The sequence below is a fragment of the Eschrichtius robustus genome, chromosome 18, assembly GCF_028021215.1.
Source record: "Eschrichtius robustus isolate mEscRob2 chromosome 18, mEscRob2.pri, whole genome shotgun sequence".
NCBI classification, from domain to species: Eukaryota; Metazoa; Chordata; class Mammalia; order Artiodactyla; family Eschrichtiidae; genus Eschrichtius; species Eschrichtius robustus.
The window spans coordinates 48284658-48298880 of NC_090841.1; the positions used below are offsets into that span (position 1 = coordinate 48284658).

At 37.9% G+C, this 14223-nt stretch overlaps 1 protein-coding gene across 1 annotated transcript in view; it reads right to left on the reverse strand.

Annotated features, from left to right (window-relative positions):
• The window catches only part of MZT1 (mitotic spindle organizing protein 1), a 15873-nt gene continuing 1650 nt past the window's right edge, over positions 1-14223 (reverse strand). The window contains exons 2-4 of the mRNA XM_068526306.1: positions 7020-7165; positions 2876-2917; positions 1-253 (exon numbers count right to left, since the gene is read on the reverse strand). Coding sequence (XP_068382407.1) covers positions 2894-2917; positions 7020-7165 — 170 coding nt within the window. The 3' untranslated portion in view covers positions 1-253; positions 2876-2893. The remainder of the gene's footprint in view (positions 254-2875; positions 2918-7019; positions 7166-14223) is intronic.

Below are 14223 nucleotides of genomic sequence, written 5' to 3' on the forward strand. Positions count from 1 at the left end.
ACTTTATAAATATTTGTTCCTTTATTGTTACAGTTGCCATCACAAACTACAGACTGGGTGGCTTAAACAACAGACATTTATTTTCTCACAGTTCTGGAGGCTGAAGTCCCAGATCAGGTTCCTGGGCAGCTTGTTTTCTTCTGAAGCCCCTTTCCTTGGGTTGTAGATGGCCGTCTTCTTGATGTGTCCTCACATGGTTTCTTCTGGGTGCATGCACCCCCTTGTGTCTCTCTGTGTGTCCAAATTTCCTGTTCTTGTAAGGGTTGTAGTCAGCTTGGATTAGTTCTCATCCTAAAGACCTATTTTTAACTTAATCACTTCTTTAAAGGCCCTACCTCCAAATATGTCACACTCTGAAGTATGGAGGTTAGGGTTTCAATGTACAGATTTGGGGAAACACAATTCAGCCCAAAGTTTCCTAACAGAGATCCCAACTGTCACTTAAACCATGTCTAAAAAGATTTTGGCTCTATTGTTGAGGAAGGTGTTAAAGTGAATGTTCTTAATGTCACTGAACTGTACAATTTAAAATGGTCAAAATGGAAAAATTTATGTTGTGTATATTGTACTACAATAAAAAATGTGGTTAGTGTGAGAAACTAAACTTTTTATTTTAATTAATTTAAATATAAGTTTAAAAATATATAGCATGTTTGAAACATGTATGTAAATTTCATCATGTCTACTATGTAAAGTTCTTATTTGAAATATAGAAAAATATAATCTCACATATTTGAAATGCCAACTTTGTTTTCAAGCCTGGGGAAATGTTATAGCTATCTGCTTTCATTACCAGAGGAAAAGTACTCCATTTTACCACCTCAAGCCTAATTTTAAATTGTAAATTATAAAGCCTACCTTTAAACAGTCTTCAATCACACATAACAAATAAGCATCTAAATATTTACCAAATACCTGTAGAAACACAAGTTGAATTCCTAGAAGCGTATTTTAAATCAGAAGTACATGCCAATACCACCAAAATGGTTTTATTTTTGACACTGCCAACATGCACAACAATGCATTACTTTGGTTTCCTTAAACATTACTTAAGTATGCATTAGAAATATATGTTTACATTTAAGAAATGTAACACATTAAGAAAGTCCTCTATAAACATAACTCCTTCTCAATATATTTTCCTGCTTTGTTTCACACATAAATAACATAATCTACAAAGTCATAAATAAAACTATTAACTCTTATGACCTAAAAGTATATACAAATTTTGGAACTTGACAAGAATGTCCTTTTTCTGATCATATATAAATAACAACATGCAGTATTGGCAATGTTTTTTAATTAAATGAATGACTTACAATCAAAACTTTTATTGTCTCCCAACCAGTTCTCCCTATGATAGACCTTCAGTGCACTTGGTAAAGATGTCATGTATTTAAAAAAGTCAAAGTGGTCAAAAGACTAGATTTTTAAAATAGAACAGAAGGTTGCCATTAAATATTATTAAGCCTTATTAAAATCACTTTGGTTTGTCTGAAGAACAAAAAATGCTACCAAAGAGTATATGCTTGTACTATCACTTTTAAAAAAAATTTTTGGCTGCACCCCGCCACATGTGGGATCTTAGTTCCCTGACCAGAGATCAAACTTGCACCCCCTACATTGGAAGGTGGAGTCTTAACCACTGGACCGGATTTCCGGGGGAGTCCCTATACTATCATTTAAAGGGAAGCTAACAAAGTCTTAAAAACTCAGATTAAATCTGTATTAGTCTTGGGAAAAATATATAGGAACAGAATCCATGCTATCCTAAGTTTTCTAAAATTTATTTTGAACCATCACTTCAACTAGTTAAAACTTTCAGGGTAAAAATAATGACACATAAAAATGAGCTTAGAAAGGCATATTTAGAATTCCTGATACAGAACACTTGATTATTTAGTTTTTGTTTAATGACTGGAAACCTTTATTCCTTCAGAAAATAATTAACATTATTTGCTGAGTGACACCATCTATTTAGTGATCTACTAGATAACCACTCAAGGTATATTAAGTAAGCACTCAAATTATTTTTATGTAACGAAAGTAAAAAAGACTTTTCATGTTGGAATTGTTTCATTATGCATTATCATTTTTAAGGCCGTGATTTACAGAGTATAAAAATTAGAAAGAAAAACATTCTCTATTAATATTCTCACTAAATTTAAATGATTCAAATGATAAATAATAGTAAGCTAAGCCTGTCATTACTTTTAAAATCTAAGTTTCTAAGTTTCATTTTTCAATCAATACAAATATGATCTGCTTCACAATATTAACTGCTAGTCAAACTTTATGTTTAAAAAAACTAAATATTCTTTGTTAAAGAGCAGTTTACAACAAACTTTTTTTCCATGCTCTTATAAAAAACAAGATTCTGATATGCAGAATGAATCTAAGTCAAAATCCACAACTGGTAGCCGAAATTGTCAACTTTCAGCCTAATACAACATAAATCCACAGTTATTCTGCATAAACAATTCAAAATTAAAGTTTATAATGGAAATGTCAACAAGTCATAACTACAACATTACTACTGAAGGGTTCCACTATACTTCAACCAGGCACAGCAGATGTGCACATCTGATAGACAGACTGCTTAGAAAATTAAAGCTATCAGAGCTATAAATAAGGAATACATAAATATGAACACAGCAGTGCCAAAACACTAGAACTGTTAAAAAAAGATAAGATGTGGTGTAAACACAACTGATAGTTTTCTCCGTAAGCCACTTTCCACTGATTTATAAAGCTATGGTTTTATAATTCTTTTAAAAAGGACAATGTTTCCACATTGCTACATGCAGTGATTTCATTGTACATTCTTAACTACAATGCAATCTTCAATCCTCTTGCAGAGCTTGACATATCTCACCAGAATTTCTTCAGAAAGTCAGCTTGTCATATTTTCAGCAGCCTAGAACAAGAAAGTATGATTCATTATAATAAAACCACGGAAAAAGAGACACCATGGATATAAATTTGTCAATACTGCACTGTTATTAACAAACAGCTCCTCCCCCACATATACCAAAGAACTTTTATCAGGATAATGCATTGGTTTTCACTTTTTGCAGTACATTCTTAGAACTACCTTTTGAACTGATTGCTAGGCTAAAAGTAGCATTCAAATTGCATTACATACAAAAATCTCTTCCTATGCTGCCTCCCTATTCTCTTTCAAACTCCAGCATAGGTGAACAAACATTCTTATAGTTGTGGAAGATGTATATTAAATAAATCCTCTTCCACTGGAATTTCAGAAATGTACTGATGAAAGGCTATGATACCTTTTATTTTTATCAACAGGGTTATGAGACAACACTAAGCCAGGGAATGTTCCCGGGCTATAGCCCACTGACCCAGTTCTAACCACCACTTTCACCCTTTCTTAAATAGCAGGCTCAGATATTTTTTAGAACTTACTGTAGGTAGAAACTTAACAGTTAACAACTCTGATGTCAGAGGGTCTGAGTTCAACTCCCAACTCAACCACTTGTAAGTCCTGAGAGAAGTAAGTTAGTCACCATAGCTTCAGGCTCCTTAGCGGTAAACTACTACTAGCTGTAATACACATCCTTGTTGTGATTATAGAGGAAACAATGCAAGGAAAGCCTTTAGTGCACTGAGTTTGGCAAAAGGAAAAGTACTCATAAATATTAGCTATTCTTATTGTATTATTCAGTTATTTTTCTGTCATATGAAAGCAACAGTTGTGAGTTAAAAAACAGAAAATCTGAATAGTTTCTATAATTATTTAAAATTTTTGATTAAAAATCAGAAACCTTACATGTATATCTGACAAAACGTTTATTTCCAAAATATTTAAAGAAAGACTACCCACAAAAAAAAGGACAGACAACCCAGAAAAATGGGCAAGCTACACGAAAAGATATCTCACAAAAGAAAACGGCCAAAAAACATGTGAAAACGCATTCAACCTCACTGGTACTCAGAGAAATGCCAATAAAATGACAAACTCATAAACACCTACCAGAACAACTAAAATTAAAAAGACTCACAATAATAAGTGTTGGCAAAGATGCGAAGCAAGGGAAATTCATATGCTGCTGGTGGGGATATAAATTCATACAACTACTTTAGTAAAGTTTGACATTACCTCTTCAAGTGGAAGACACACATAAGCTATGATCCAGCAATTTTACTTCTAGATACCCACCCAACAGAAATGCTCACATACATGCATCAGGAGACATGGAGAACTAAGCTAACAGCAGCACATTTGTAATAGCTCCCGAATGGAAGCAACCTAATATCCATTCATAGTAGGAAGGATAAATAAGTTATAGTATATTTGTACAATGAAACATGGCTATTACAGTGAAAAGGAATGCACTCCAGCTATACTCAACAGAAATGAACCTCATAAACATAATGTCAAACGAAATAACCCAGTAAAAAAACTGTGCTGGCACTGTTCATAATAGCCAAAAAGTGGGAACAACCCAAATGCCAATCAGCTGATGAATGGATAAAATGTGGTATATCCATACAATGGAATATTATTTGACAATAAAAAGAAATAAAGTACTGATACATGCTACGACATGGAGGGATCTTTAAAACATTATGCTAAGTGAGAGAAGCCAGAGACAAAAGGTCACAATTATATGAAATGTGTGGAATAGACAAAGCCATAGAGACAAAGTGGATTAATGCTTCCTAGAGGCTGAGAGAAAGGGAGAATGGAGAATGACTGCTAATGGGTGTAAGGTTTCTTTTGGGGGTGATTAAAATGTTCTACAGTTAATTGTGATGGCTGTACAACTTTGTGAATATACTAAAATCCATATAAATTTTACACTTAAAAAAAAAACTGTGCTGCAAGATTCCACTTATATCAAGTTCAAAAATTTTACAAAATGAAACTGGTGTTTAGAGATCCATGCCTAGTCAGTAAAACTGTTAAAAGAAAGTATCCACCATAAAAATCAGGACAGTAGTTACTGGAGTGGGTAGTGGGAAAGAGAGGTTAGTGATGGGGGAGCATAAGGAAACTTCTAGGGTGCTGGCAATGAGAATTGTACAGGTATTCTCTTTATGATAAATTTTTGCTCTGTAAATGTGTCTTGTTTACCTTTTCGTGCCAGATTTAATAATGAAAAAGTTTTAAAAAGCACAAAACCAATGACCCAAATTATTGGAACTTATTGGAGAGTAACTTAATCTGAGATGGGTAAGCTACAGGTTTCATACACCTACGTCCTCAAAGGAAAGAAGAAAGGGTAGAGAGAAGCCACTTTGTCCTTGGACAAGGTTTAAGAGGGACTGACTTGAAGTTTCAGTATTCATGGTGAGTGAGTGCTACATAAACATGGAAATAAAAATCGTGAGATTTTAAAATCACAGTGTGTGCAAGCAAGAGAGGGAACACAATGCTTTTCCTGTTTCCAGTCTCAGCAATTAAAAGGTGGTGAATGTGAATTTGAAAAACAGTGGTCCTCTGGGTCCATGTTGGCGGTCCAGTCCACTGGCCTCAGCAGTTCCTGGCCTCTGAGCCATTCTCCCCTCTTCTTGAAGGATGAGCATACAGCCAGGTAGCTCCAGAAGCCAGGGTCCTGCCTGTGCAATCCCAGAAGTCTGGCAGCTTTCCTTCATTTCATCCTGTACTGGCTCCTTTCAGTCCAAGCTGGCATGGTTTCGTGCTGAGATGGTGGACTGCATCTGAGTCACACAACCTAATCTCTTCACCAAAAGGTTGTCCAGCCACACTCTCGGCCTTCTTTCCAGAGCATGCTACCTGGGTAAGCTGAGAACTTCCCAAAGCAAGTGCTGGTTCCTTTTTGCTTATCAGTTCCTTCCACAATTTCTCATTTCTCCTACATTTTACTGTAAGCAGCAAGGAGAAATAAGGCTGCACTTCCCATACTTTGGACATTTCCTCAGCTAAACATCCAAGTCATTGCTTACAAGTTTTGTTTTCCTTTCAACAGCAGAACATAATTCAGCCAAGTGCTCTTTATAACGAGGACGGCCTTCCCTCCAGTGTCCAATAACTAATGTTCCTCATTTCCATCTGAGACCTCACCAGAAGCACCTTTCACGTTCATATTCTAGCAAGATTCTGTGCATAATGATATATGTATTCTCTGAGATGACTGAAGTTCTTCTCTTCTTTCTGAGCTCTCACCAGAATCACCTATAACATCTACAGTCACCTACAACAGTCTCTTCAAGGCAATCTAGGCTTTTTCTATCATGCATCTTAAAACTTTCCAATCTCTATCCATTACCCAATTCCAAAGCCACTTCCACATTTTTAGGTATTTCTTACAGCAGCACTCCACTTCCCAGTAGTGAATCTGTATTAGATTTTTAGGGCTGCCGTAACTAAGTACCACCAACTGGGTGGCTTAAAACAACAGAAAAGTATTCTCCCATAGTTCTGGAGGCAGAAGTCCAAAATCAAGGTGTCAGCACGGCCATACTCTCTCTGAAGGCTCTAGCAGGGCATCCGTCCTCGCCTCTTAGCTGCTGGTGGCTGCCAACAATCCCTGGCCTCCTTTGGCTTCTAGACGCCATCACTCCAGTCTCTGCCTCTGCTGTCACCTGGCATTCTCCCCTGTGTGTGTGTCTTCACGTGGTGTGCGCTTTGTATATATGTGTCCAAATTTCCCTTGTCTTTATAAGAACGTTGGTCTTTAATCCATTATGATCTCATCTCAATTTGATTATACCTACAGATACACTGCTTCCAAATAAGGTCATAGTCACAGGTGGTGGACTTAAGCATATCTTTTTGGGGGCAGACACACTATTACCCACAATACAAGGAGAATTCTAAACATAACTGGAAACCTCTAAGAAAATATAACATGGTCCAGATAGCAGCAAATTTTGTGATCTGAACATATGCTACAAAGCTCCTGGCCGTCAGAATTTCTCCTGATGATGACAGATGCTAGCTTAATCATGTTTAGAATCTTTCACATAACTTCATCATTAATCATTTTCTAAACAAAAGCATCTTTACTTAGAGAGTTAATATGAATCTCTACCTTTAATGCTTCAGCGGCCTTGCGAAGTTCCTTAATAACTGATGATAAAGCTTCTGGGTTAATTCCTTGTTCACAGAGCCGTACACATATAGACAGAGTTTCCATATCTAATCCAGTATTCAAAATTCTTGAAATCTCAAGCAGAACTGTAAAAAGACAGAAAATTTTAAAAACAAAATCTTATAACATTTTAAAACGTGCACATTAATACTTCTGTTTTTAATTCATGTAATACTGCATAATACCAGAGAACTAGCATAGCATCCCTAGATTTGGAAACTGGCATGTAATACTGTCTTCCCCTTACCTAGCTCTAGAAACTTAAAAATAAATTTACATCCGCCCTCCACAAAACTGCTTTCTACATCTTGGTTTACATTCTACCACTCATTTAGTATCTATCTAAAATTCATATATCGTAATCAAGATTATTCTGAACATTTGTCCACTTTTTAGTATTCTTTTACAATGTAATTTAATTAGTCATGTTACATTCCATCTTATGGAAACATTATACATTACTTAACTACTCTGCTATTTTGTTAGATGGGTCTCATGTTTCCCCCATTAAAATAATACTGTAATAAGTATCTGCACATAGTAACTTAATTTTATCCGAATAAATTCCTAGAAGTGGAACTGCTCAGTCAGTAATATACCATTTGGATTCTGATTTGAATTGTATGAAAACAACACATTATTTTGGGATGAATGAACAAGTTAATAATATTAAGCCATCCATTAACTTAAGTCTAAGTCTTTCTGAAAACTTTTACAATATTCATGATGTTCATGATACGGGCCATTCCCACTTTTTCATACCTTACATTCATTTTCATCGCTAGTTCAATTTGAGTCTTTTAAAAAACCTTTATCTTCCATTCCTCTACTTACCTTTTTGAACACATGGAGTACCGTTCTAATGTCTTCATCTGCTAATCCTAACATCTGTGTCAACTGTGGGTCTGTTTCAACAGATTAAAATTTCCTCCTCATCATGGGTTATATTCTTCTGTTTTGCACACCTAATAATTTTTGATTGGATGCCGGACATTGTGAATTTTACCTTGTTGGGTGCTGGATATTTCTGTATTTCTATACATATTCTCAAGCTTTGTAATGACATACGGTTATAAACAGTTTGATCCTTTGGGATCTTCTAAGATTCATTAGTCGGGACCAGAGCCCCATTTAGCATAGGGCTAATTAATACCACACAATGTCTTGTGAATTATGAAGTTTTTCACTCTGGCTGGTAGACACAGGCTCTATTCCCAGTTCTGTGTGAGCATAATGTACTGTTCCCTTTAATCCTTTCAAATGGCTCTTTCCCCAGCTTTTGGGGTACTTTCCTTGCACATGTGATCAATGCTATGCTGAATACTTGAGGGAGACGCCTCTGCAGATCTCCAGAATTCTCTTTGGGCGCAGGCTCTTTCCTCTCAGGTACTCTGTCCTGAAAACTCTACCTGCCTTGGTCTCCCTGGACCCTAAGCTCCTTCTGCTTAACTCAGGGTGCCCCCTGGGCTCTGCCTGAGTCACTCCCCTCCCCCCACCGCATTGTGGCCTGAAAACTCTGAAGGTAGGAAGCTGGGGCAGCTATCTGGCTCACTTCGTTTGTTTCCTGCCTCTCAGGAATCACTGTCCTCCCTTGCCTGATGTCCAGTGTCTTGAAAACCATTGTTCTGCATGTTTTGCCTGGATTCTGTTGGTTGTTTCAGGTAGGAAGGTAAATCCAGTCCCTGTTACTCTATCTTGGCTGGAAGCTGACAGCCCTTTCTGTTTTCATTTCTTCAGTTTTGATATTCCAACATACTTTGCTTTTCAGTTGTATTCAGGCTGTTATTCATGTTATCTGCTGAATTTATTTCAATAACTCTATTTTAAGATTTCTTATTTCCCCCCATAATCACATGTTCTGGTTTCACAGCTAAACGCTTATTTATAACCACTCCTTATTTTGTGGCTGTTGTTTCTGCTTTTACCTACTGGAGGCTACATGTTCTTATCTTTAGCCATTTTTGAGGTTTCTGTTTTCTGCTTCACATATAAACAAGCAGCAAAAGAGAGCGGTTAAGAGTGTGCTCTCCAGAGGCAGACGAACTGGGTTCATTTTCCACTTTCATTACTTACTAGGCAAGGTAACTGCTCTGTGCCTTTCTTTCATTATTCTAGAAAATGGGGATAACAATAGTACTTACTTTATAGGACGGTTGTGAGGATTGAAGGACGCACTTAGAATGGTGTTTGGCGTATGACAGTGCTCAATAAAAGGGTCAGCTGTTACTACTACTTTCTCTTTCACTTTTTTTTCATTTTCATGTTAGTTGTTTATTTATGTTTTTCATCTACCTTAGGTGCTTTGTGACTTTTGGCGGAAAGCTCATCTTCCACAGGAGGTTTTTCTTGGACATGCTTGGATGTTCTTGGATGCGTGGTCTCACACTGGCTTCAGCCCTCTGGAAGCATCCTGACTCCAGACCCACACGATACATGGATGACGCTTCTCAATCCCTGGCCTGGCAGATGGCACAATTTGGGCCCCCGGCTTCCCTCAGGCCGGGCGGCATCCTTCCCCAGGTTTCATTCCCAACCCCCTGCTATGGTTCCCATCTGCTCCGTTCTTTGGGGGGAACCTCTCTCTTTCTAATCAATGGAGACTTCCTTTTCTCGTTTTTGAACATGGTTATGCTGACCATTGTATTTTAATGTTATTTCCTGGCATTTTTATACGCTTGGAGCAGAAAGTTGCAGCAAGTGCTCAATCATCATTGATTTTGATAGTGAATGATCAATTTCTTTAATTTTTTGTTTGGATTGTTTTCATAAATGGATTTCCACCTCACTCATGCATATTCTGAGTGGTTAGTGCCAATACTCTAGGACATAACATTTTTATTTTGTAGCCAGCCACCTTAACAAATCTACTGAAGCTTCTAACAGTTTTTCTGTTGATTCTCTTTTGTTTGCTACTCAGATAATCATTCTACCTACAAATAACAGTTTCATGTCCTTTTTGATAGTCTTTTTTCCCCTATCCTGTGCTATTCGCAAATCTTTCATATCAATATTTTAAAAAGGTACTGAAAGCAGGTATTTTCAATTTTATTTAAAATGCACTTAACATTAATGTTAAGGATGGTGCTGGTTTCATGTAGCTATACTTTAGCATGTTAAAAATGTACAGTTTTCTTTGGCTAAGACCTTAAAATCAGAAAAAAAAAATTTGAGTCTTATTGATAACTTTTCATCAAACACTGAAATGACCAGGCAGCTTTTCTCCTCTGACCTTGTGAGGGAATACATCATTATTGACAGACCACATTCACAGCTGAAGAACACTGAGCTTGGGGAATCCCAACTTTTACAATAAGCCCGTAGCAAGTCTGCTTTTTATCTGGAGGTAGATGTTACTTCATCCCTCATTGCTGCTCACTGTCAACACAACCCTGAGAAACAGCAGGAGGAAAGAGCAGTCAGGGCCTTGCATTCTTGGCAAACAGAGCTCAGGGCTCACGGAAGACGGCATTCCCTATAGTGACACTGCACGACTTTGGAGGCTGGGTTAAAAAGGCAATAGAGCTCTCTCCAGGCTCTCTCTTGAGACACTCCTCCTTGGAACCAGCCTCCAAGTGTGAAGAAACCCACATGTTCCAGACAGCAACCCCTGCTGAGGGCCCAGCTAACGCCAGCATCAACCAGCAGGTATGTGAGTAAGCTCTGAGATGACTCCAGACTCAGCACTGTCTGATGGCAATGCACAAGACACTCTCGGGGAGAACTACCTAGAGCAGCGGTCGCCAACCTTTTTGGCACCAGGGGCCGGTTTTGTGGAAGACAATTTTTCCACTGGGGGGCGGGGGGATGGTCAGGCGTTAAAGCGAGCGATGGGAAGCGGCAGATGAAGCTTCGCTTGCTGTGCGGCCCGGCTCCTAACAGGCCGCGGACGGGTAGCGGCCCACGGCCCGGGGGTTGGGGACCCCTGATCTAGATGAGCTTGGGCAACACCCAGGACTGAGAGAGAAAAGTAACTGTTGTGGTTTTAGGCCCCCAAGTTTGGGGTGGTTTGTTACAGGGCAACAGACAACTACAACCCACATTCTGACCCTATTCCAACTGTATCATCATCTCTCCAGTTCTCTCTCAAATTCTCCTCTCTCTCCAGTTTTCTCCTCATGGTAGACCCTCATCTATAAATGCTATATTTTTATTTATATTTTTATATTTTATACTTTATTTATATTTTTATTACTCCTGGCTTCATGCCTTGTTCATGCTTTTCTCTTCTGCCTTTTCTCTTCCCTGCATACAACTCCACGTTGTCTTTCAGGGCCATCTCAGTACTAGTATTTCTTCCGTTAAGCTTTCTTTTAAAAGTCACTTTGATCATTACCTCCTAACTTCACATACTCTCTGCCATCAGTCAATAAATATTTCTGTAGTGTCTACTGTGTAATTGGTACCTGTATGTATTTTGTGCCTACTATGCTACTGTTGTAAATGTAGTTGTGGACAAGACAGATGTGGTCCCAGTCCTCATGGACAGTACAGTCTAAAAGAGACATATGTTAAAACAACTGATTCCAGTTATGATAAGTAAAATGACGGAAAAGGATAGCATACTTCCAAAACAAATTACAAGGCATCTTACTTAGTTGTGAAGGACACAACTTAGGAAAGACTTGTCTGAAGAAGTGACAATTAAGCTTAGACTTCGAGGGTGACTAGAAATCAACATGACTAATGCAGAGGCAGGAGGAAGGGCAAAGACTGGGAGCCAAGGAAACAGATTGTGCACGAGGTCTTACGCTGGGGAGACCTTGGTAAATTCACAGATTGAAAGGCTCATGTGAAGACTGTGTAATTAAGGGGGCTGAGTACGTGTAAAATATGAGATGAGGCAGACATGAAAATACACTAAGGCCCTATTAAAGATTTGAGAACTTTGGGAGGCTATTAGAAGATATAAAACAGGAGTGTGACAAGATCAGATTTTCATTTTTTAAAGATTTTGGCTGCAAAACATAGAATGGATCCTGGAAGGGGGAAGAACAGATGTGGAGAGGGAGTCCAGCTAAGTTATTGCAATTATGGAGAAAAGACTGGTGGGCGGCACGGACGGGAGAGTTTAAGACAAGTGGTCAAATCTGAGATGAGTGAAGAATTGAAAAAGATTAGTGAAGAGGAGGAGGAAGGGGAGGTCTCACATGAGCAACGGGATTGATGGTGGGAGCATGGGCTACACGTTTGCTTCACTGACACTGCCCTGTACACTGTGGACTCTCTTCACTCCTTTTGCTAGTTTACTATCTGATGGCCTTCCATATCCATGGGTTCCACACTGCATTCAAGCAATTGTGGATTGAAAATATTTGGGGAAAAATATTCCAGAAAGTTCCCAAAAGCAAACCTTGAATTTGCCATGTATGTGCAGGCAACTGTTTTCATAGCATTCACATTTATTAGGAATTATAAATAACTGAGAGAGAATTTAAAGTATACAAGAGGATGTACGGAGGTTATATGCAAATATTCTGCCATTTTATATGATGGACTTGAGCATCCACAGATTATGGTATTGGGTGGGTGGGTGGGGTCCTGGAACAAATTCCCCTGCAAATACTGAGGCACAATTGTATTACATCGAAGCCTCTAGCAGGGAAGAGGTACATTTGAGTCACAGTTGCCAAAAACGTAATTACTAGTAGTAAAAAATTAGAGGCATAAGGAAAACTCTAGAACTTTAAGAAAATAAGAATTAAAGTATGAAGCTATCAACGAAGAGTATCTAAAATTTCAAAACGCTGAAAAGCAAAAGGGGCAATTAAGTACATTGGAGGAGGGAGAAAGGTAATTAAAAGAGCCTAATATTTTCAAAAGGAAATGCAGGAAGAGAATGTTGAGGATCTAAGAGAGAGTGGAGGCCCTTATGCAATAGACCCTATACTGAATCAGGGCCAGGATCAATCAGCTTCCTTTCAGAGTGATCTGTGCAGATAAATAAAGTCCACCGCTTCCTCCCCTGTCTAAAGTACCTTTATCAAAATCCTTTCATTTCACAATAAAATTACAAATATTCATAGCTGAATTCTACAACCCCTGCAAATCATTTGACATCAATTAAAAGATTAAATCACTTAGCTGACGCTAATTCTGATGGGAGGCAGGTAGAAGAGGATGAGGAGAAATATACTAGATCTTGAAGGAGGGCAGTCAGACCCAAAAAGTTCTGAACACTTCAGATTGGCTCTCACAGATAGATTTGAATACAGGGAAACCCCACATTAACAGAATTTCAAATAATAATGGTTTTTGAATAGGTCAGCCCAGTCCCTTGGGCAATTTAAAGTTCTATGTCTGAGAACGAGGGTGGAGGAAGGTGGGTTTATGAAATGACTGCATTTAGGACTTTTTCAGTTCAGTGTATGGTCAATTATTAATAGCACGTGCATTATGTTTCCCACTGTGCCTCAATCATTACAGGCAGCATGGAAAATATTTTCATTAACTTTGCAATAATTAAACTTCACATTTTTATGTGAATGATTGTTTTGGACCCAATTATGGCATGATAGCAGTGATTTTCTGTAAGTTTGGAGTTCCAATGGACACGACAGGATCTAACTGCCACATTTAACAGATGTGAGCCACTGCCAACCTGGGGCTTTTCTTTTTTACCTTCTGGTTTGTGGGCAAACTGCATGTAGAGGAGCAGGGTTATTTAATTCACATTCTCTCCGTCAATGTTGGTTTAAAAAAAAAAAAAAAAACCTGGTCTTTCTTCATGTTTTTCATGTTCTTACACTCTCTATAATCTTCATTTTACACAAAGTTCTCTCAGTGAAAATCTTGATGATGCAACCAATACAAATGATCAGTTCTCATTTCTATAACAGGAGTTCCACCAGAGAGAAAATGAGAGTTTTCTATTCAAATGGAATCCTGTGGCCATATAATTAAGGAACCTATGCACAGCTAACATAAGGAAATTGACTAGAAATCCGGCCATATATTCTTCTTCCTGTTCAGAAACCACACTGGCTTCCAAGCAAAGATAAAAGACAATAATGTTATACACATATAGTTTCTATGTACATATATCCACTTACAAAATAAAACTAATAAGCTGTGATACATCTAGAAGGATGGGAAAACAGGCTGAATATGGTATTAACAAAATTCTATTTTTCAGAAAAAGGGCAAA